We start from the raw sequence: 22,112 nt of genomic DNA, 5'->3' as shown, positions 1-22,112 counted from the left end.
CATTTCCATTTCCTTCTTGCAGGCAGCATGCACAGCTTGCTTTTCTTGGGTTGTCCAAGTATCTCGAGAATTATCTGCTGTGCCTCCTAGGAATAGAAACTTCCTAATGGAGCAGGATTGCAGCACCACATTAGCAGGTCAGGTTTAGCCTCCTGAAACTGAGAGCTCCGTGCCTGCTGTCCCTGCTGGAAGCTCTGTGGATGACACATGACTGCAGGAAGAGCTGTGCACTGCTGCAGCAGAATCTTTATTTTCAGCCCAGCCTTATGGCGTTTGGCTTGGCAAGCTCGTGTGGGTAGGAGAGGCTCAGCCCCTCCTAGATGGCCTCAAGGTCTTGGGATTGCTGTGTGTCAGGGCTGCCTCTTGACCAAGTTTCTCTCTGTGCATGTTCTGGGGAGGAGAACACCGTGTGACTGTGTGAGCCAAGGCTTTATAAGAAGTACTTTGTTGACATCTTTGTAGTGTACTTTGGAGAGAAAGAGTCTGTGTCACGTGTGTGTGGGCACAAGCAGGTCCCCTTTTCAGGGTGTATGAGTGTGTCTGTCAGGGTGAGGAGGGCAGAGGCCTGGGCCTGGCTGCCAGTTCTGGGGGCTCCTGACGAGGCACAGCCTGCTCAGGGTGGTGCTGCTCTCATCCAGTGCTGCTGCACACCTCAGCCTGGCACTTGGAGCAGAAGAGGCAGAAAATGGGAGACTGAGCAGTGATCTGTGCTTAAATACCTTTAACTTTTCCCAGAGAATGTGCCAGGCTGCTCAAGAGCAGTGGGAGAACCCTGTGTGTGACGGTGTTCACAGGGGTTCTTGGATGAGGGAAGAGATGAGAATGTTGACTCTTATGTTTCAGAAGGCTTCATTTATTATTTTATGATATATATTACATTAAAACTATACTAAAAGAATAGAAGAAAAGGTTTCCCCAAAAGGCTAGCTAAGCTAAGAATAGCATTAGCAAGAATGATAACAAAGCTTCTGTCTCGGTCAGAGAGTCTGAGCCAGCTGTGATTGGCCATTAATTACAAACAAACCAACATGAGCCAATCACAGATGCACCTGTTGCATTCCACAGCAGCAGATAACCATTGTTTACATTTTGTTCCTGAGGCCTCTCAGCTTCTCAGAAGGAAAAATCCTAAAGAAAAGATTTTTCATTAAAAGATGTCTGCGACAAGCGTGCAGTTCTTGCAGCCCTGCTCGTGTCCTGTCCATCATCTGGAAACTTGTCCTGTGCTGTCCTGTACAGGGGCTGGGCACCTGTCCCACGGACTCTGGAGCATTGAGGGGGATTTTTGGGCTGGCTGAAGGGGACGTTTCAGTTCCTGATAGCCAAGGGTGACCTTGTGGCTGATGGTTGCTCTGTGGCTCATGTGTTACTGACTCACTTGTGGATCAGCTGCCGGACTTTCCCCTGCTGCACCTTCCGTGTTCTGCCCAGTTGCTGCTGAGATCAAGATGTTCCTTCCTGCCTTATCTTTGGGCACATGCCTCATGTGTCAGTGTGGCTGTGCATGCAGTGGTTGTTGCCACGTTGAGTAATTGTTGTTTTTCTGTCTGGGGTTTTTCACCCTGGGATGAAAGGTGCAGCTTTCACCCTTCTCAGCTTCCCTTAGGGTGGCGTGCAGACTGTGACCGTGTGATGGGCTGAGTTCCCTGTGGGCCTGGCTGTCAGCTCAGGAGCAGAGCTCAGGGAGCAGAGTTTGAGACACTGTGCACCTGTGCATGTGAGTCCAGTCTTGCTGTTCTTCAGTGGATACTGAAAGTTAAAAAATTCATTTAGGCAGCACACTGCCATGAGTTTGGTTCTCTTTTTTTCTATGGAAGATCTGCCTGTCATTTGGATTGGCACTCCTCAGCTGCTGATGGCTGGATGTTACAGCTGGATTGCAGTGCTCAGGCTTCCAGATGCTCTCAATCTATGCTGGAACTATCCAATGTTAAAAAAAGAGCTGTGACTCACGAGGACCTGAACTCAGACAGGAGCTGAAACACTGGGTCTGCTGCATCTTTATCTCTTTGTTGTCTTCTCACTTCTAGGGGGAGTCTCAGTTGCTTGAATAATTTTTCATTTGAAGGCAGTTGGTGACTTTTGTACCTCTGGATTTACATTTCTTCAAGGGGACAGGATTCTTGGAGAAAAAGTCCTAACAGACTGAGTGTTTGGATTCTGGGATGCTGGAGCCTGATTTTTCTCAGCCTCTGTTGTGACTGGAAAGAAATTGCTGAGGTAGTAAAAGATAAGCACCAGTCCTCCAAGCAAGCTGGCACTTAGAGGGCTGCCAGCTCCCTGACAGGCTTTGACAATGGGTCTATTTTTTTTCCAGTTGGTGCAGAAAACTAATGCCATGCTGTAGTTTTTATAGCATTCCTTGACCACAGGGAAGGTATTAAGAAGAAGGGAGTTTGTGAAGCCTTTTAACATTTTTATTGGCTCATGTGGGGGCTTCCTGAAAGCAATGAGCCCTTGGGAAGTGCCAGAATGAGCTGAGGGGCGCTTCAGGGGGCTGAGGGGGCTGAGCATTTGTCACAGCCCCGTTGTGTCCGTGCTCACAGGACAGCTGGCAGTGGCTGGAGCAGGGCTGGCTGCTCTGCAGCTCTCCAGAGCTCCTGGGAGGCTGCAGGGGCTGGGCTGCTGCTGCAGACATCTTTTATGAAAAATCCTTTCCTTAGGATTTTTCCTCCTGAGAAGCTGAGAGGCCTCGGGAACAAAATGTAAACATTGATTATCTGCTGCTGTGGAATGCAACAGGTGCATCTGGGATTGGCCCATCCTAGATGTTTGTAATTAATGGCCAATCACAGCCCAGCTGGCTTAGAGAGTGGAGCCACAAACCTTTGTTAGCATTCTTGCTAATTCTATTCTTAGCCAGCCTTCTGATTAAATCCTTTCTTCTATTCTTTTAGTATAGTTTTAATGTAATATATATCATAAAATAATAAATCAAGCCTTCTGAAACATGGAGTCAGATCCTCGTCTCTTCCCTCATCCTCAGACCCCTGTGAACACAGTCACAGGCTGCCTGCAGCTGAGCCGTGGAGTTCCCTCTGCATTCCTTACAGAGCTGTTCTAAAAATGCCATGGTCTGCAGCAGCAGCAAAGCCTTCCCTGCTCAGCCCTCTGTCCTGGGAAGCCCAGGCAGCCATCGTGGTGTCCTGGCAGCTGCCACAGCTTTGGTGGAGCTGGGGCTGACTGGGGAGAGGCTTCCTGCTGGGCCAGCACAGGGGAGAGGAAGGCTGTGTGCTGGCTCTGACTCCTGATCCTGCCTGCAGGGAGGTGCCTGGCAGATCCTGATAGACAGAGGCACAGCCAGGCCTGGGTTAGCCATGAAAGCGTGGTGATCTTCGGCATCCCGTGGTGATCTTGAGCATCCCGTGGTGCTCTTTAGCATCCCATGGTGCTCTTCAGCATCCCTTGGTGCTCTTCAGGCATCCCATAGTGACATGGATGGCAGGACAGCTGTATCCTGTTTCTCTTTACCAGTGTTCGGGAAAAATCCCATTTCAGGTGTCTGGTACCTCCCTCCCAGGCCCTCTTTCTCTGCAGAATCCAACCCCAAGAGCTCTCGTCCCAGCTCTGGCTCATCTGGTGCGAAGGTTGCTTTTAGATGTGCTTGCCTGTGCACATACACAGAGATTGAGAAGCACATTGGCACGGAAAATAGTTTGAAAAAGAGTTTACCAAAAAGACAGTACAGGTGATGGTGACAGGCCTAAGGGCTTGCCTTGACACTTGCCTTGATCGTCCTTTTTGTGTACTTTTGGAAGTTCCCTCAAGCATCCCATCAATAGTGTACCCAAATACTCTTATTCCATTTCAAAATTACTGATAATCTCACCTTGCAGCCATTTTTACTTCTGACACCTTATGGCAGTCAGCTTTGCCATTTATAGATGTGTGTCAAGATAAGGTGTTCATGGTCCTGTTCAAAATGTGATGTTTGCTCACCTCATTGCCTGCTTTCTCCAGTATTATCAGAAAACATGAAATAATAACTTTTCATTAGTGTTTCATGTGGCTTCAGGGATTGGTCCCAAGACTGGTACTTCCACAGTATACCAATTTTCATGGCATTTTCTGTTCAGAGTACTGATCTTTCAACCCCTCCTGCCTGATTGATGCTGTTCAGAGTTACCTGCAGTGATTTGAAGGTCTCTCTGCCAAGTGAAAGTATCACAGGAGAACAGGATGGGCTATAGCAGACTGGGAGTAGCTCACATGGAGTTTGTCCTGTCTGGTTTTCCCTCTCTCCTTGGAGTGTCACACTGCTGGCACTCATTCCCAGTGCAGTTACCAGAACCTTCCTGATGAACTGTCTGAATGGGCTTATTCACAGATATTGGGGTTTCTTCCACACTCCCTTGTTTATTTTGCTGTGCTGTTTCTGTTTCCCTTTGGGAGTTAGGGATGAGGAATCAGTGCCTCTTCCTCCTGCCACAGACCAGCTCAGTGTGACTGAGCTCTTGGACTCCACTGGATTCCTTGTTTGTTTTGAAGCACCGAGTGAAACTGAGCACTCCTCCCTTTGGTCTTGCAATTCCTATTCATTTCTGGTATCCATTAAATGGGTGGAATGAGGCCTCTTTCCCTCTGGGATACTTGACACTGATGGGGCTGCACCTCAGATCCTGGGGCAGCTCTGGGCCCCTCCCAGCAAGAGAGACATTGAGGGGCTGGAGAGTCCAGAGAAGGGAATGGAGCTGAGCAGGGAATGGAGCCCCAGGAAGGGCTGAGGGAGCTGGGCAGGGAATGGAGCCCCAGCAGGGGCTGAGGGAGCTGGGAAGGGAATGGAGCCCCAGGAGGGGCTGAGGGAGCTGGGCAGGGAATGGAGCCCCAGGAGGGGCTGAGGGAGCTGGGCAGGGAATGGAGCCCCAGGAGGGGCTGAGGGAGCTGGGCAGGGAATGGAGCCCCAGGAGGGGCTGAGGGAGCTGGGCAGGGAATGGAGCCCCAGGAGGGGCTGAGGGAGCTGGGCAGGGGCTCAGCCTGGAGCAAAGGAGGCTCAGGGGGCCCTTGTGGCTCTGCACAAGTCCCTGCCAGGAGGGCACAGCCAGGGGGGGTCGGGCTCTGCTCCCAGGGAACAGGGACAGGACAAGGGGAAATGGCCTCAGGCTGGGCCAGGGCAGGCTCAGGGTGGGTATTAAGGAAAACTCCTTCCTAAAGCTATGTCCAGCCTTGGCACAGGCTGACCAGGGCAGGGGTGCAGTCCCCATCCCTGCAGGAATTTAAAAGCTGTGTGGATGTGGCACTGTGCAGGGTGGGTTAGTGGTGGCCTTGGCAGTGCTGGGGAGTAGCTGGACTCGGTGATCTGAGGCTGCAGTGACTGCATCCAGAGGAGTGCTGTTTCTGTTCAAAGTATCTTGACTCCTGTCATACTTCTGTGCTTTTGTAAACTGCTGATCTACTGCCTGGGGAGTTTCCTGGTGGGAATTTGTAGTTAGGTCTGTCCTGCAGTGTGGTGTTTAGCCAGAATTGTTAGAGTGCTTTTGGAGAGGCTGGATGGGCACTGGGTGACAGGCTGTAGAATGGTGGGTGGCACCATGCAGGGGTTCCAAACTTGTCCCTTTCCTGTAGAGCAGATGCAGCCCTGGCTGGCAGGAGGGCTCCAGGCAGGGTGTCCTGGCTCCCAGCAGGGCTCAGCTGTGCAGGCCAGCACAGAGCAGGACCGTGGCAGGTGACAGGGACTCACAGTGTCAGCTTTGGCCTGGGTTTGAGGCCAGGCCAGTGAAGGCAGGAGTGAGGGAGAGCTTCAGCACATGGAGGACTTTCAGCTCTGTCTTTAAATGGTCCAGGTGTGTGCCTTGGGTTAACAGACTAACTTCCTGCTGATGTGTTTGGTCCTGTTACTCGTTGCAGCATGTCTGGAAGAACCAATTGCTGAATTGCTGATGGTCAGATTGTCTTTTCCTTGCAGTTTAGTTGCTGCATGATGTGTCTGTACAGCCAAGGTAATAATCAATATCTTCCTCTCCTTGCTGCTGTTAAATTGGTGTTAAAACTGGTTATTTTAATTTTCTTGTTGAATTAAAGCCTTTCAGCTTTTCACTACCATGACTGTAATTGCCAAGGCCAGTGTGTCAGTTTAATTAAAACATGAAGTAGCATTGTTTCTTTGCTTTGTTGGATTTCTTTTCCCTTTGCCTGCAGTGGAGCTGGCATTCTTTATTGTGTTGCATTCTGGATTAGCCTCAGATCCCAGAGAGCCCTTTTTGTTCAATTTCTGTTGGTAAATTTGCTGCTTTTAGTTTCCCCACAGCTCAAAGAGAAGTTGAGCTCCTCATGGCCCAGCTGCTGGCTCTGGGGGTCTCTTATCTCTAGTCCCAACCATTTCCCAGGTGGCTGGACAGAGCTTTCACCTTTCTCTGGCTTAAACAAGTGGCCAGGGAAACTGGGTGACATATTCATGCTGCTCTGAACCAGGTCTGGGGGTTCTTGTGAGAGGGAAGCCTTGGTGTGCTGCCTCTCCCCAGCTCTTTTTCAATGTGCAAGTCCATTCTGTACTGATACTCTAGTTATTGTGGACTTTTCCCCAGCTTTTAAACCTTTTATCCCTAGATTGTAAATCATCACTGTGACTTGTGATTTAGGCTGTTATTTTTTATTTAATTGACACATCATGTGAACTACAGAATGTCTCTCCAAAAGTCTGTGCTCTTTCAGCAGCAGATGCACAGATGTGTGAGAGCTATAGAAAAAATATGCATTGGACAATGGAATAACTTTCCAAAGGGAAATTTAACTTCCAGGCTTTTTCCCCCTTAGAGCTACTGTGCCACTTCACCCATACTCCTTTAAGTACTTGAAATTCTCATTGAGTTTCCTTGCCTTTTGCTTCCGTGGACTCAGAGCTGTGTTTGTACTTGTGTAGTGCAGAGCTGCTTCCTGTGCTGTGCTGCAGAAATTGGGGCTAAGCTGGGCTCAGCTCACTTCCTCCCCCAGAGTGTAGAAGCTGCCTGCTCTGGGACAAACACCAGAGTAATAAATTGTCTCAGTGCTTTCACGAGGGTTCAGGGTTCTGCTTTGCCGAGCATGGGAAGGGATGTGCAGTAGGGATTTGGCAGGCAGGAGGAGGCTGCTGTTGCCTTTCAGTTGTCTGTCTGCGTTTTTCCCCTTTTGCTCTTTTCCCCAAGCTGTTGAATCTCCTGAGGAACAGAATTGCCATCGGTGATGTCAGCTGGGTTTGGTGTCCTGAGTCATATCTGGTGCTCTGGGATATTGCCCATGAGTCATGGAAATCATTTGTGCTCGGGGAGCTTGGCCACAAATGGGAGATGTGACAGGTCCACAGCCCCAGCTGCATTCCTGGGGCAGATTTTCAGCAGTTGCTGGTACCTGAGGATTTACTCAATCCAGTAAAGCTGGATGCCTTTGAGTAGAGGGCCTTTACTGTTGGACTCCATCATTTAGGTGTTCCTGTGAGCAATGAACACATTGGGTGGGATGAAGAAGGAGAATCCAAAGGGATGCAGGGGCACTGGGTGTCAGTGTGGTGGCTGTCACCTTGTCCCCGCACTGCCCACACACTCCTGCCTTTCTGCTGCCTTGGGCTTCTTTAACCTGCCCTGAAGTTAAAGCCTTTTGCCATTCAGCTTTAGTTATTGTGCTGGGTGATTTTATGCTGTTGTCATCCCCAAGATATTAGTTATTCTAAAATTTGAAGGAATAAATCTTCTATCCTTAATTATTTTTATTCCTTCAGCTTTCTTTAATGATGAAACAGAACAGGCCTGGCCTGTTGGCATCAGTGTGTTTATATACATATATATACATTTAAAAAAATCAAGTTTTTAGGATCAATATGAACACCTTCCTAAACCAAATCTCAGTCCTTTCTCCCCTCAGTTATGTAGGCAGCTCAAGTGGAAGGAAGTGGGGTGGTTCATACTGGGCTGTCACCTCCTGTGATGATTTTCCATAGCTGCCCTCTGTAGCTCAGGCTCTCCTTGTGTAATTATGGCCTCTACCCCTATTCCTGCCCGTGCCACGCCTTGCAGCAAGCTGCTTGTGTCATTCTCATTTACTGCTGAGTTGCCAGAGAAGTCTGTATCACTCTGCTTTTACTGTGCTTGGCACCCTTTGTCCCTGCAGTGTCACCTGCAGTGCCAGAGTATTAAATGTCATTGGGCCTGTTCAGAGTCCCTTGGGAGATGATAAAGAATCCCACCTGTGTTCTCTGTGTGGTCAGGCTATGGAGGGAGTAGAATGGGATAGAGTAACTCAGCTGGAATGATGGAATTGGGTAAATTTGATCATGTGAAAGTGGCTGCCAAGGGAGAAGGGATTTTTGAGGGAGCTCTTATATAAGGTGAGAAGTTTCCAGCAATAGGATGCTGATGGGGTCCCTAGTGAGGGAGGAGAAGGTGACACAATATGAGAAGGAGGAGTTTTGGAGGTGATAGAAGATGAGTCTGGATTTGCCAGGCAAATCTGTGTTAACGGTTACCTCAGGGGGAAAACTGCATCAGCTGGAAGCTGCTGGGCCTGGTAATCAGCACCAGCCCTGTCTGAGTTGAGGGGGTGTTGGGACAGTGCTGTTAGACACAGGGTGGGGTTCTTGGGGCTTTCCTGTGCAGGACCAGAAGCTGGACTGCAGTGGTCCTTGGGAGTCTCTTCCAACTCAGGTCGTGCTATGGATCTGTGAAGTGATCCCTGGTGTGTGGTCAGCAGATGGGAACAGTAATGATTGCTGGTTGACAATTAAAAGGTGATTTCTACCTTCTCGTCCTCTCTGCGTGCTTTGAATCCAGTTCTGTCACTGCACGTTGCCTGCTGCAGGGGGATATCCACCATGACTGTGAGTGCTGCGTGCCTGTGAAGTTGCCTGGCAAAGGCATTACGGTAAATGCCATGGATGCTGGATGAAAGAGACCATTTCACCTTTGAATGCTGCTGCATATCTGAAGAAGAACAGTGTTACAGAAAGCTTTGCTGCTGGGAGCAGGGTTCACCTCTGATCTCTGAAGCTCTTGCAGCCTTATGTCCTCCCAGCCCTTGCCATTCTCATGCTGGGCTCCGAACTCTCAATCCCCTCACCTTGCTGCTTTCTGAGTGCTCATCTGTGTCTTTAATATTCAGTGTAGATGTACTTGTGCTGGGTCAGTGTTTGCAATTATTAACTAAAGAAATTACTCTAGTGGTGTCATTGTTTCTGACGCGGTCCAGCTGGAGAAAGGTTGATTGATTGTCCTTCTGGGATGTCCCTGCTGGCTGTCCAGCACCGCCAGCAGTACGGGGGCACTATCCTGATCCCCATGATTCGGGACACACCTAAGGCAAACGCTCTGTGCCGTGACAGCAGTGCTACCTTGTGGCAGGACGTGGCTTGGCTGATGGCTGCAGTCAGCAGAAATCAGAGAGCGCTCTCCAGCTGTGGTGAATCCAGGTTTATTGGGCCCCACGGGAAACTGACAACCGAAGAAAGCGAAGGAGGGGTTGCAGCAGCTTATAAGGAGGGAGGGACACAGGGGAGGAGTCAATCCTTGGCCCAATAGGGGAGGAGTCAGTCCTTGGACCAATAGGGTTTCAGAGGGGAGTGGGATACAAAAGATTGACTTAGGGAGAACACCAATGGGGATAACTTGAGGGTGGGGCCCCAGCCCCTGAGCCAATCACTCGATGCTCAGCTGAAAGTTTCTAGAGAGTTCTAGAGAGAGGGTGGGAGCGCTGAGTGAGGGACAGGGAGCCGGGGAGGGATTTGAGAAAGGGTACATTAATCTCCAAGGCAACTGGGGAGGAGTTGGGATAACTGACAGCATAAAGGAGGGAAGGGAGAACCAGGACAGAGCCATTGCATGATAGGGGGAACAGAACAGTCCAACCTATACGGACACAACACAACAGGTTTCCACCTCTGAACCTTCAGCTTTCCCCTTGTTCCTCTCTGCTTTGATTGAGTTTCAGGTGTCATCACCTTTCAGAGGATTCCTTCACAAAGTTGTATCTGAGTTACTGAGACATTTCTGTATCCCTTTTGTATTGTTGGAGTGGTTTTTTTGTGGTGGAATGAGCGGCAGGTGTCCTGAACCATGAAAATCTTAATATATTGTTGGTGGAAGGCAGCTTTGCTGCAACACAGTTTGTGCACACGAGATTTTCCCACCAGCGTGCTCAGGACTTGCTGCTCACGTGCTCTGCAGTGACTCATGTTTGGGATATGCTCTGCTCCAAGATACATGTGCAGATCCTGTCCTGGAATTCTCATTTAATTAAAAGTTAATGAGCAGAGTTGATGATTTTATGGTGAGTGCTGCATGGCAGTGCTCAGGTGGGGCTCACAGATGCTCACAGGTGTCTCCACCCTTCCCTGCAGGTGAACCAGCGCAATGTCCCGGGCATTGACAGTGCCTACCTGGCCATGGATACTGAGGAAGGCGTGGAGGTTGTCTGGAATGAAGTTCAGTTTTCTGAGAGGAAGAACTTCAAGCTTCAGGAAGTGAGTTGATGTGTCTCCCAACAGGATGTGAGGAGCATACCCTGCCCTGGGGTGGGATTATGGATACTTTTTGTGTTGATTATTGGCTGGGTTTGGAATGCTGTGCTGTCCAAGTGTAGCAAATTTGCCTTAAGCCTGGCCTGTAAAGGAAATGTCCTGGAAGACTGTTGTGCTATTTCCATGAGCCCTTGTGCTCATTTAGACTTGGCAATGAAACCACACTCTGTGAGATGCAGAGCAGAAGGAAATGGGATCCTGCCTGTTCTTAGCATAGGGGCTTGACATATATGTTAGTGTTTGAGGGGACCAAGACCCAAGAAGAAAGAAGGATATTTGGTGTGGTCTCTGACAGGACATGTTTTTGTCTTTCTGATGTTAAGGAAAAAGTTAAAGCAGTGTTTGACAACTTGATTCAGCTGGATCATCTCAACATTGTGAAGTTCCACAAATACTGGGCTGATGTCAAAGAGAACAAGGCCAGGGTAAGTGCAGCCATCAGGCTGTTGGGTTCTCATTGTTAGGTAATTAACAAGGTGGAGGGTAACGTGTCCTGCTGCCCCACAGGTGATCTTCATCACTGAGTACATGTCTTCAGGGAGCTTGAAACAGTTCTTGAAGAAGACAAAGAAAAACCACAAAACTATGAATGAAAAGGTAACTCTTGTTTTCTGTGTGACCATAACTCTTTAGAGCCATCAGCCCCTGGAAAGCCCTTTCAGCAGAGGATCCAGTGAGAGCTGGTGATGACACATTGCTGCAGCTGCCCTGTGTCCCTGTAACCGAGGGCAGCTGCAGGTTCCCTGGGACAGCAGTTCTGTGCTGGGTGCTGTACTGCCAGCAGCTCTGCAGCTTCTCAGGTGTGGTGTGACAGGCATGGCCCTGTCCAGGGCCCTCACAGGGAGGGGGGAAGGTGTCTGTACCCGGGAGACTGGAGCACAGGTGTGTTTCTGGACCAATGGGAGTATGTAGAAACAAGCTGACTGTAGGAGTACTGATTCCTTACACCTGCACTGAGTAAAAGCTGGAGCAGGTATTGCTTCCTACGAGTGGGCTGTGAATCACAGAACTACAGATTAGCTGATTAGCTCCTTGTGGATGATTTTCTCCTTTTCCTCTTGTATCTGCAGGCATGGAAGCGGTGGTGTACCCAGATCCTCTCTGCTCTCAGGTACGTGGGGCACTGACCTTGAGGTCCCAGCCATTGGGACTGATGTGGCAGTCAAGTGTTAGGGAGGTCTCCAGAGTACCCAGCTTTATAATCTGAGTTTCTCTTTGGTCAGGAGGATGTTGCAAAGATGACAGGGAATTCAAGTTCCATGTGAGGGGGCTTAGAAAAACTTCCAGAGAGCTGGCAGGTTGCAGGCACTGGATTCATGGATATTGAGGCATGGTGTTGTTAGATGTGTGTGTGCATTTCTTGATGGTGCAGCTCTTGTGCAGCCATCTTAGTGCAATACAGCTGAGTAGAATGTGGTGTGGGTTTTAAAAACTCTTTTCCACCTGGGCTAGAGTTGGTGAGTAGCTAATTAGAACCTTATTAAAAACAATAGCCTGTATGACAGAGCATGGCTTGTGCTCCATAGAGGAAACTCTGGTGCCACTTGGCTTCTGGGAGCTGACTGAGCTAGCTGCTAACATAAACCCAAGCAGAGTGAGATGCAAAACCAGAGTGTACCTGGGACCCAGCATTGAAAAGCTTTATTTGTGCCTGCTGACAAACATGCCCAGTTGTGTGTGTATAGCATTAAGTGCCCCTTCGAGTAGGGACAGACTAAGGCTCTGATATTTTTGGTATAAAAATGAAATTGTAACCCTTTTAGAATCCACTCAGCAGTACTGGGTTGGATGAAATCGTGTCTTTACCTCTGGTACCCTGAGTTTCATGGGAACTGATAGGAGAAAGATTTCTCTTCCCTTCTGCCATGTTGTGGAGATTCATTAGAGACAATTCCTGTTTGTTCCTGCTTCTCAGCCAGAGGCTGATGTACAGTCATGGAATTGTATCTCCCAGCTGCTGTAAATCCCTGGCATGTGCCCTTTGCTCTCCTGTTCTCTCCTGGTGTTTCTTGACGTGGGAGGGTGTGAAGGGAGGGGTTCAAGGCCTTGACCAGTGCTCTGTTCTGCATCTCCAGCTACCTCCACTCCTGTGATCCTCCCATCATCCATGGCAACCTGACCTGTGACACCATCTTCATCCAGCACAACGGACTGATCAAAATCGGGTCAGGTAATGCTTGCTGAGGGTGCCCCTGCCTTATCAGAGACTGCCCAAACAGAGAAAGGCACCTGCTCCTTTCCAGGCTCCCTGGCACGATAGGCATGTGTGTACATGTGCTTCTCCACCTCCACATCAGATGTGCCAGAGACTAGGAGCAGAATTCACTCGTGATTGGGCCCTTGCCAGGTGCAGGAGTGACTCTTCTTTAGCCTCTTCTTTAGCTTTTTGTCTCAAGGGGATGACACAGGAAATGATGCTGAAACCTGGAGGTTTTGTAAGCACATAATCTGTGTTTTCATCTGCTCTGTTCAGGATTTTCATGTTGATACATGGAGTTCTTCTCCCAGCACTGTGGAGTTTTGGGAGCTGTACAAGAGTGCTGCTTGTAGCAGCCCATGTTTGTAACAAAGTGGACAGACTGGCAGCAGCGAGTGGCTTATCCAGCATGCCATTATCCCATGGGATGATGGACCTGCCTTCAGGCTGCTGAGCTGCCCTCAGCCTGTTTGGCACACACGTGCCCTGCTGGAGCAGCCACCCTGTGCCAAAATGGTTTATTTCATAAGTAAGCAGTGATGTTCCTGGCAGTGCAGAGCATCCTTGCATGCTCTGGTTTTTCCTGCTATTCCCATGTCTCTAAAAATCTGTCTGCAGTCAGGATGCATTATTTCACACCTTGATGTGACCTTTCAAGGGACAGCTTTGCTACCTGTTGTTCAACTTCGGCAAGTATTCTCAATCTGAGGAATAGGTCTCTGCTTTCCTGGAGCTATTGTCTGTGTGAGTTCTGCTTTGATGTGGAGTGTACAGGGAAGGATGCTCTGCATCACCTGTCATCCAGAAATAGCCTCTCCATCAGCTGCAGACCTGTGGCTTTTCTTCCCATCAAAGAACTCCTGTGTTGTTGTGTTGTTCCAGAACTGGGGTAGCAGGTGTGTGCTTGTACCAGGGAGACAGGGTTGTGGCAGAAGGAGCACTCTGCTCCTGACCTGCCTGTAAACTTGGGGACTTGCTCTTGACACAAGCTGATGTCATCATGTCATCACACAGGCTTTATTGTGTTTTCCTGACTTTGTCCAAGTGGGAGAGGTTTCCAAGAGTGAGGACATCCAATACCTGTATGCTGGCAAACTCCCTGGCATTCAGTTCAGACTGATGGGAAGACTTGAGTACTCAAGACACTCCCTTTTTTAGTTTAGTTTCAAGGTACCATGCAGCTGCCATGTTTCTGCAGGGCAGCCAGTGCTGTCTGTAAAAGCAAACCCATGGAGCTGGCATTGCAGCCACGGCTTTCACCACAGGGAGATCCTGCAGCTCCTCAGTCCTGCCATTCCCAGGGTGTGCAGCTGCAGGGCTGCTGTTCACAGGCTGTGTAGGAAGGTGGCTCCTCAGCTGTGGGTACACATGGTGGCCTCAGCACTGTTGCACCTTGGCTCCCTTCAGTTTCACAAAGCTTTGCTGCTGCCAGGTGCAGCAGGAGGGACGTGTGTGTGCTCGTGCCAGGAGAAGTGTCTGTGCTGTTACAGCTGCAGGATGTGCTGCAGGAGTGTGGCTGCAGCTGCAGTGCTGATGTGCAGCTGTTCCTGACCCCTCTGCTCACAGCTGTGGGCTGCCTGCCTCACCTCACATTCAGAAGTGAAGTAATTTATCTAAAAGATTCTGGTCCTTTCCTAAATAAAAAAGGAAGTGATTGCAAGTGGGCTCGTGGTCAGAAGAGGAATCCTCCGGGTGGGAAAGCTGTGGCTCCAGTGCAGGCTGGAATTGGAGCTGGCAGTGTTGCAGGATGTATTCCTATTCCTGCAATGCCCACCCAACCAGAAAAGGCAAAGCTGCATCCCCAGGAGTGCTGGTTGTGTTGGAGCTTGAGCCTTTCTCCCTGGCACTGCTGCCTCTGCAGTGCCAACATGGGCTGGGTTTGAGTCTGGGGCCTGGAACAGCAGCTGCTCCAGGGTCACTGACAATGCCAGGCTCATGTTTGCTGCTTCCTGTCCTTGTTCTGTACAGCTGGCTGGTATCTGAGCCCTTCCCTGTGTTTACTTAAAGCAGCAGTACAGTGATTTCTGTGGATTTATGGGGAACAAGGATTCAGTGCACTATGAGCTGTGCTTTGGTGCTGTCTCTGTCCCCAGTACTGTGCTGGATGCTGCTCCCCAAGTTCCTCTCCCTGTGGCTTTGGCAAAGAGAATACTTGCTGAATGTGGGGCAAAAACCTGGCTAAGGCAGCTGCTGGTGTGCACTGCAGGACATCCTGCTGTCTGCTGGGGCAGGGCGTGCCAGGAGGGCAGCACCCCCTTGGAAATGCCTGATGGTGTTCCTGTGACACTCGTTCAGGGTGGGAACAGCCTTTGCTCCTTGCTGCTCCCTCAGAGGCAGGAGCACGTGCCCTGGCTGCACTGGGCACTGGTTCTCTGTTCACGTGGGAATCTGTGTGCTGGGGGTCAGCTGTGCAAGAAAAAGGGAGTGGGAAGGAGGAAAGATTTTGCATAATGCTTAAATGCAAAAGCCATCCATAATCCATTCATTTGCTAATGTTTTATTCTCCAGTTCCATAAAGTGCAGAGTTTATAGAATTAAGGAGAATGTTTCAAATGAGTGGAGAGCTTCAGAGAACTCGTGATGACGATAGGAATGACACTTACAGCTCTTAAACTTGCCACTGGTATTCCCAGAGACTGGAATGTTCCACCTGCTTTGTGGAGCTGTGGTCAGATGAAAGCATTCCTTGTGATAAGTCCAAGTTGTGCCCTGTGTGGTGTTCCCAGAGCCCAGGTGCAGCACAGCGGTGCCTCCGTGGGTGTCTGTGCTGGCTGACAAGGGGATCTGCAGCTGCTCTGAGTGGCAAGAACAGTGTGTGCACACAGGGTGTTCACACAGGGTGCCTGGTGCTGCTGCCTGCTCCTGTTGGCATTGCCGGGAGCTGTTCCTGGAATTCCCTCTGGCAGTGTAAGAACCATCCACAGGTGGAAAGAAGTGATGTCTTTGAATTAAGTTCCTTTTGGGCAGCTCTGAGAGTGCCCCAGCAGAAGGGAGGCCTCAGGCTGGAGGGTCTCAGTGTCCTCTGGTGCTCCTGAGACATGGCAATGTGTCAGCATCTGCTGAGGGACACCTTGATGGAGCACAGAGGAGGCTCGTGGAGTGCAGTGCAGATTTCCCCCTTGTGCCCCCAGGCGTTGCTGCTGTGTCTCCTGCCTGCACCACACCTGACCTGAGCCTCAGTCTGTTTTAGTTGTGTCTGCTCAGGGTGTGCCCTCAGTTCCAGGCCATGAGGCAGGACTCTTATGGGTATTAGCTCTGCTGTGGCATCACGTGGCCAGGTGTGTAAGTGTGGGTTCTCCTGCTGAGATCTGTGGCCAGAAGCTGCTGGGATTAGAGAAAGGGAATTCTCTGCTGAAGGGGTGGGGTGGGTGGGACTGTAGGCCACTCACAGAGGAACAGAATTTCTGGCTTCTTGGTCTCAGTCAGTCATGATCTTCTGCTTGGTCAGAGATGCCTTGTGTCCCCTGCCCAGTCTGGTTCTCAGGTAGAAGCCCTGATGTTCCTTAGGTAAATTTATTTGAAGAGGTGGCTGGAGGCAGGGCCCGGTGCTCAGTCCTGTCCCTGTGTGCCCTGACTCTGACCCAGCTGTCTCTATGGATGTAAGTGCTTTGCTGTTCACCAACTCATTGACTTTATCTCGTTTTACTTCCCGCTCACGGGCTGCTCTGTTACAACAGTCTTTCATAGGATATTTGCTAATGGTGAGCAAACTTCTCCGCTCCTGTGATGTGACTCCACTTATGTCATGTACATGATTTTATCTCTGTGTGTATCTGTATATATATATTTATATATATATGTGTGTGTATCTATATTTGTAACACACAGACATACACACTGATGTATTCACAGTGTTCCCTTGCTATAAGGCTGTGTGTAAAACTGTTTGGCTTAGGTGCATCCTGCTTGGAGAGCTCACGTTCTGTGCTGGGATGCAAACAGTTCCTCGTGCTCTTGGCCAGAGCCTTACAGAGAGGGAGCACTGCCCTTTGTGAAGTCTCCTGGTTGTTAGTTCTCTCCCTCCCCATGTTCTTAGCGTGTGCTAGTCCACGGGGCCCGTGCATGCCAGCTCCTGCATGTCAACAAGCCATGCCTTGTGCTGAGCTCTTCCCAGCTGAACTTCCCACGTCCATTAGGCTCCTCCCTGCTGCTGCTCTGCTGCCCTTGGTTGGGGCCCAGCCCTGGACTAGCCCCCACTGTGTGCTTGGCTATCCAATTGCTTGCTTGTAGTTTGAACTCCTTAGATGTGTTGGTTTTAAGATGAATGTTTCAGTGAATGTGTCTGGCTCCTGATGGCCAGATCCCTCCTGCCCCAAATGAGTCCCTGGATTGAAGTAAGCTTGGCTATTGATGTTTCCCTAGATAAATCTCTGGTTTTGGGGAGATCTGTGCATATGAGGAGGGAGCTGGGCTGGTGGGAGCCAGAGAAGGATTCGAGTGCTGCAATTTGTAACCCTATTGCATAGAACACCGTGTTTACGTTTAAAATAATGATTTATTTTATTTTTTGCCATCAGGGTTATTCTCGATGGTTAGAATTTGTTTCTACTGAGTTGGGAACCTACCAACCATCAGCTGAAGTGGTGGAAAGGGCAAGAGCCTGACCAGATGGGCTCTGTGCCTTCCAGGCTGGCAGGAGGCTGTGCTGTGCCACCCTGCATTGCCAGCGGGGCAGAGGCTCCCGGGAAGCTCAGTCTGGGATCTGGTGTGGCTGAGGGGGATGGGGATGTGGTCAGGGCTGGAGGCCGGAGGAGGGCAGGTGTCCCTGGGGGCGGCTGCAGGGTGGCAGAGCAGCAGCCAGAGAGCTGGCCCAGGAGTGAGCCCACAGAGTGGGGACCTGGCTGAGCCTGGGCTGAGCCTGGGGCTGGGCTGAGCCTGGGGCTGGGCTGAGCCTGGGCTGAGCCTGAGCTGAGCCTGGGGCTGAGCCTGAGCCTGAGCCTGAGCTGAGCCTGAGGGCAGCAAGGCTGAGGGCTGGCCAGCCCCTCCTCCAGCATCAGGCACCCCTGTGAGCAGAACCAAGGGCCCTGGTTCTGGAAGGACAGGAGAAGCCTGAACGAGCACTCTGCAGGCACGAGGAGATGCTGTGGTGCCTCACCTGTGCTGGAACAGCATCAGATGGCTTTGGAACTCTGAGCTTTCCTGGGCTGTGAACTTGTTCTAGCACTCTGTTGTACCAGGAGGTACTGTTGATATGAGAGCTGGGGATCTTGAGCAGTGATTTGGGTTTGAAAACACTAAATCTTGAGCAGTGATTTGGGTTTGAAAACACTAAATCTAGGGTGTAAGGCTCTGTTTTGCTGGAGCGTTGAGCTGATGAGGCTGTGAGTAACATGCTTTCATAACTAATCTCATTTTAGTCATCACTTCACTCCCTTGGGTTTTGTTGCCTGATCTTTAAACGCTGTGCTGGTTTCCACATTCTTAACAGACACCTGAGGTGATGTAGAAATAAGAGGTTAGTAGGATATCTTGGATCTGGCTTTTTTTGTTTTTTCAACTACGGCAGGTGTGGTTTTAAAAGGAAAATAATGGATAATTTAAGTCATCAGACATAGAAAAATCTGCCATAAAAATGGCATGCTAGCATTGATTTAGGAAAATGTAACATGAATAGATGTAGTTTAGCTTTTCTAACTGTACAGCTTTATGTGAGTCAAGCACATTGTCTACCAAGCCAAACATTTATGGCTCCTTAGAAACTTGGCAAAACTAAGGCAGAAATTCATAATAAGATTTTTCTGTGACTACAGGTGCTGCTGGGATAGAGATTGGGCAAGGAAATCGTTTTGAGTGGAACTCATATAGAAGAAAGTTCAAGGTTGAATCCAGGCTGCTTTTTTGGGGGGGGGCTGGATTTTCTTTTAAGGGTTTGACTGCCAAGGGTCTGTGTTGTCTGTGAAACTCTTGGTGTAACAGCCAAAAAATCCAAGTGCAGGCACTTCTCATTTGGCTTGCTCCTGAGAAACTGTTTAACAAACTGGGTTGGATAGCATGAGGTTGATTTTAATGGTGATGGTACAATGATGCAGTTGTGGTGCTGCAGTGCTGTGGCTGCTGCTGTGGTTACTCGAGGGGCAGGAGCAGTTCCAGAGAGCTGCCCTGGGTTTTTCTGTGAGCACAGAGTTAAAGTAGGAGGAGCAGCCATGGGTGAGTGGCAGTGCATGGGTTCTGTCCTGCTGGAAGTTCCAGCTGCCTCCTGCTCACCTCAGGTTCAGTGTGTGTGTGTCTGGGGGAGGGTGGTAGCATTTTTAAGGTCTGGTTTAGTGGGAGGAACCAGTGACCTTGGTGGCCTTGTGGCAAAGATTTTCCTCCTTCTGTGCTGTGATAGTAATAAACTCATTTTTATTTTTCAGAAGGTTTAAAAGCCAGCTCTTGCTCCTAGTACATATTTCCCTAGCTCAGAGTACCCTCTGTGTGCTGCTGTGACTGACCTCATTCCTGAAAACACCAGAAAACTATGGTTGTTGTTTTCAGTTAAGTAAGATATTTTGAAAGGTTTAAATGTCTCTGTTCAGTGCTCCAGGTTATGGAACATCCATTTTCTGAAGTCATTGTTATTTCTGTGTTGCACTGAAGGCATTGCTGCTTCAGTTTTGTTCAGCTCTGTTTTTTCTCTGCTTTTATGTGACTTTCCCAGTGGGCATGGGGATGTGAACTGTAGTCATCCAGGTCTTCATTCACCCATTCTCATACTAGACAGCAGTTGCAGGTGTCTCTTCCTTCAGGGCCCTTGGATTGAAGGCTTTGTGAACCCCAGCAGTTCAGGAAGCTCCTTCGTGCCAGTTCTGGAAAGATCACTCAGACACCGGGCAGCAAGGGCGGCCTGTGGGGCCTGGCTGTGCCTGGGCAGGGCTGTGCTGTCTTCTCTAGAGGTCCCTCCCAGCCTGGGCAGGTTTGTGGGACAGGCCTGGAGCTGTGTGGGCCAAGCAGTGTTGGCACTCTGGCACCTGCTCCCAAGGGTGAGCTTTGCTGATGCTTAAACCTCCCAGGGTCCTTTGGCACGTTCTGGAACAATGATAATCAAAGATGTGGAGTTTGAAATCTGGGAAAGTTGTACTTGAAATTCTTGATCTTGTGGGCCCTAACTGCATTTTAGAGTGTACATTTCTATTGGTTCAGCCCCTGCTTCTGTTAAGCAGAGCTGCTCACAGCAGATCATCTTCACAGTGGTGTTTCTGAGGGCTTGTTTTCTAGTGCACATCTGTCTTCTGGGAGCAGATGGCTCCTCCAGAGTAGCTCAGTCTGTAGCATTTCAGTGAATGTCTGTTCTTGGTTTTTCTGGTGGCATGTAATTCTTGCACTGTGATGTGAACATGTAAATCTTTTTCATAGCAATATTGCATTGGTGTAGCCCAAGCAGGGGTTTGCATGATCAGTGAAACCTTCATTCTTCTGGTCTAGAATGTGAAACTTGATTTTGGGCGCAGATTGCAGATCTCCCAACACTTTGTTAGGGATGAAGTTGTTTGTATCATGAATTCTTCCAGATAAAGTGCCAATAAGCTCCTAAGTCACTGTTTAAGAGCCTGCATGCAGCCAGGATTGACAGGTACTAATCTTACAGCTCTTTTTTATCTGTTCTTGTTGTTCCTGCTCTGACTCCTTCTACTTTCTACTTCCAGGTAATGCATGTGGTCAGACACGTCAACTTAGAACTCTTAAGTAATCTTTTAAATGTAAAAATACCACTTGCTGCTTCATGAGAAACATGACACAGTGTGGTCCTGCCCCTCTGTGACTCTCTGACAGGAGTGTGTGCCCTGGCCCTAGGAGTAGCTGATGATGCCCTGGGCTGCATTAGGCAAAATTTTGCAGAGAAGGGTGGGGATGGTCCTGGCCCTCTGCTCAGTGCAGCCCCTCTGTAGATCCAGGCCCAGCGCTGGGTGCCCAGGACACCAGGGACAGGGACAGCCCCAGCAGCCTGGGATGCTGCAGGGCTGGGAGGGCCAGGGACAGGCTGGGGACAGCCCTGAGCAGCCTGGGATGCTGCAGGGCTGGGAGGGACAGGGCCAGGCTGGGGACAGCCCTGAGCAGCCTGGGATGCTGCAGGGCTGGGAGGGACAGGGCCAGGCTGGGGACAGCCCCGAGCAGCCTGTGATGCTGCAGGGCTGGGAGGGACAGGGACAGGGCCAGGGACAGGCTGGGGACAGCCCCGAGCAGCCTGGGATGCTGCAGGGCTGGAGCGGCTCTGCCGGGTGAGGCTGAGGGAGCTGCGGCTGCTGAGCCCGGGGCAGGGCAGGGCAGGGCCCGGGGATCCCCGGGGTGGGGATCACCTCCAGGAGGGCTGTGCAGGTGAGCCCCGGTGTGTGTGACACCTGCAGGGAGGGCTGTGCAGGTGAGCCCCGGTGTGGAGTTCACCTCCAGGAGGGCTCTGTGACACCTGCAGGGAGGGCTGTGCAGGTGAGCCCCGGTGTGGGGTTCACCTCCAGGAGGGCTCTGTGACACCTGCAGGGAGGGCTGTGCAGGTGAGCCCCGTGTTCCCGGGGACAGGAGCACAGGCCACAGCATGGGCTGGAGCCCAGGTGGTCCCTCTGGATCCCAGGCATTCTCAGTGTGGTGGTGGCACCAGGTTGCCCAAGGCTGGGATGGAGTCTCCATTCCTGGAGTTATCCATCTAGACATGGTCCTGGGCAGCCAGCTCTGGGTGTCCCTGCTGGAACAGGGCTCTTGGACAAGGTGACCTCTGCAGGTCTCTTCCCACAAGAACCATGCCATGATTTTGATTCTGTGTTAATTTCTTTGGAGAGTAGCCTTCTCCAGTTTTGTGTGACGTTACCTCTCTGTTGCCAGTACCCCTGATGCTGCTCCAGCAGTGTTTTCTCTGGAGGGAGCCGTGGGCAGTGTTTTAGCAGAGGTTGGTTTCCTGCTGGGAAGCCATGTCAGTAGATGGGTGCATACGTGTGTAAGCTTTACCTGCACTGGGAACAGTGTGTGGTGAACTTTTCATACACTGAATCTATCTTCAGCTAATGATACTCAACCTCAATAAAATCCTGTTCCTTCTGGTGACTCAGTGTTGCAAACATTTTGCACTGTTTGCAATCCCCGATACAGATCTGAGGGCTGTAGGGAGCTTTTATTCTGTGATCAGCATAAATATGACACTTCTTCCTGTTTGACTCCTTGTTTAATGGCTGTATGCTTCCTTTTATGCCAAATAACTTCCTAGTTCCTTATATTCTAGGCCTTGCTCTCCCTAATAGAAAAGCTTTTGTCATGGCTGTGTGCAGAGAAAGGAAACTCCAACGTCGTGGGTTTGTGCAGCCTTGTACCCTTTTGCAGGCGTGGAAGTGCCCGGGGCATGTGAGTGCAGGGGATGATAATGTGGCCTCACACCTCTCCTGGCCCTGTGGCCACCCCTTCACAGCTGCAGAGCGTGGTCTTGGGGTCAGTTGATAATTTTTAGGTCCCTGGTGGTACAATCCCATTGCTGGGTTG

At 50.2% G+C, this 22,112-nt stretch overlaps 1 protein-coding gene across 2 annotated transcripts in view; it reads left to right on the top strand.

The window, feature by feature from the left end:
- The window catches only part of NRBP1 (nuclear receptor binding protein 1), a 33,778-nt gene that overhangs the window by 4,492 nt on the left and 7,174 nt on the right, over window positions 1-22,112 (top strand). Inside the window, exons 3-8 of one of the 2 annotated variants that reach the window (XM_077176378.1) lie at window positions 10,298-10,420; window positions 10,801-10,902; window positions 10,985-11,074; window positions 11,548-11,588; window positions 12,553-12,647; window positions 16,352-16,375. In XM_077176378.1, the coding sequence (XP_077032493.1) occupies window positions 10,298-10,420; window positions 10,801-10,902; window positions 10,985-11,074; window positions 11,548-11,588; window positions 12,553-12,647; window positions 16,352-16,375 (475 nt within the window). The remainder of the gene's footprint in view (window positions 1-10,297; window positions 10,421-10,800; window positions 10,903-10,984; window positions 11,075-11,547; window positions 11,589-12,552; window positions 12,648-16,351; window positions 16,376-22,112) is intronic. The other variant, XM_054652945.2, reaches the window with a different exon arrangement.

The sequence above is a fragment of the Agelaius phoeniceus genome, chromosome 3 (assembly GCF_051311805.1).
Source record: "Agelaius phoeniceus isolate bAgePho1 chromosome 3, bAgePho1.hap1, whole genome shotgun sequence".
NCBI classification, from domain to species: domain Eukaryota; kingdom Metazoa; phylum Chordata; class Aves; order Passeriformes; family Icteridae; genus Agelaius; species Agelaius phoeniceus.
This window is presented reverse-complemented; position numbering and strand designations above follow the sequence as displayed.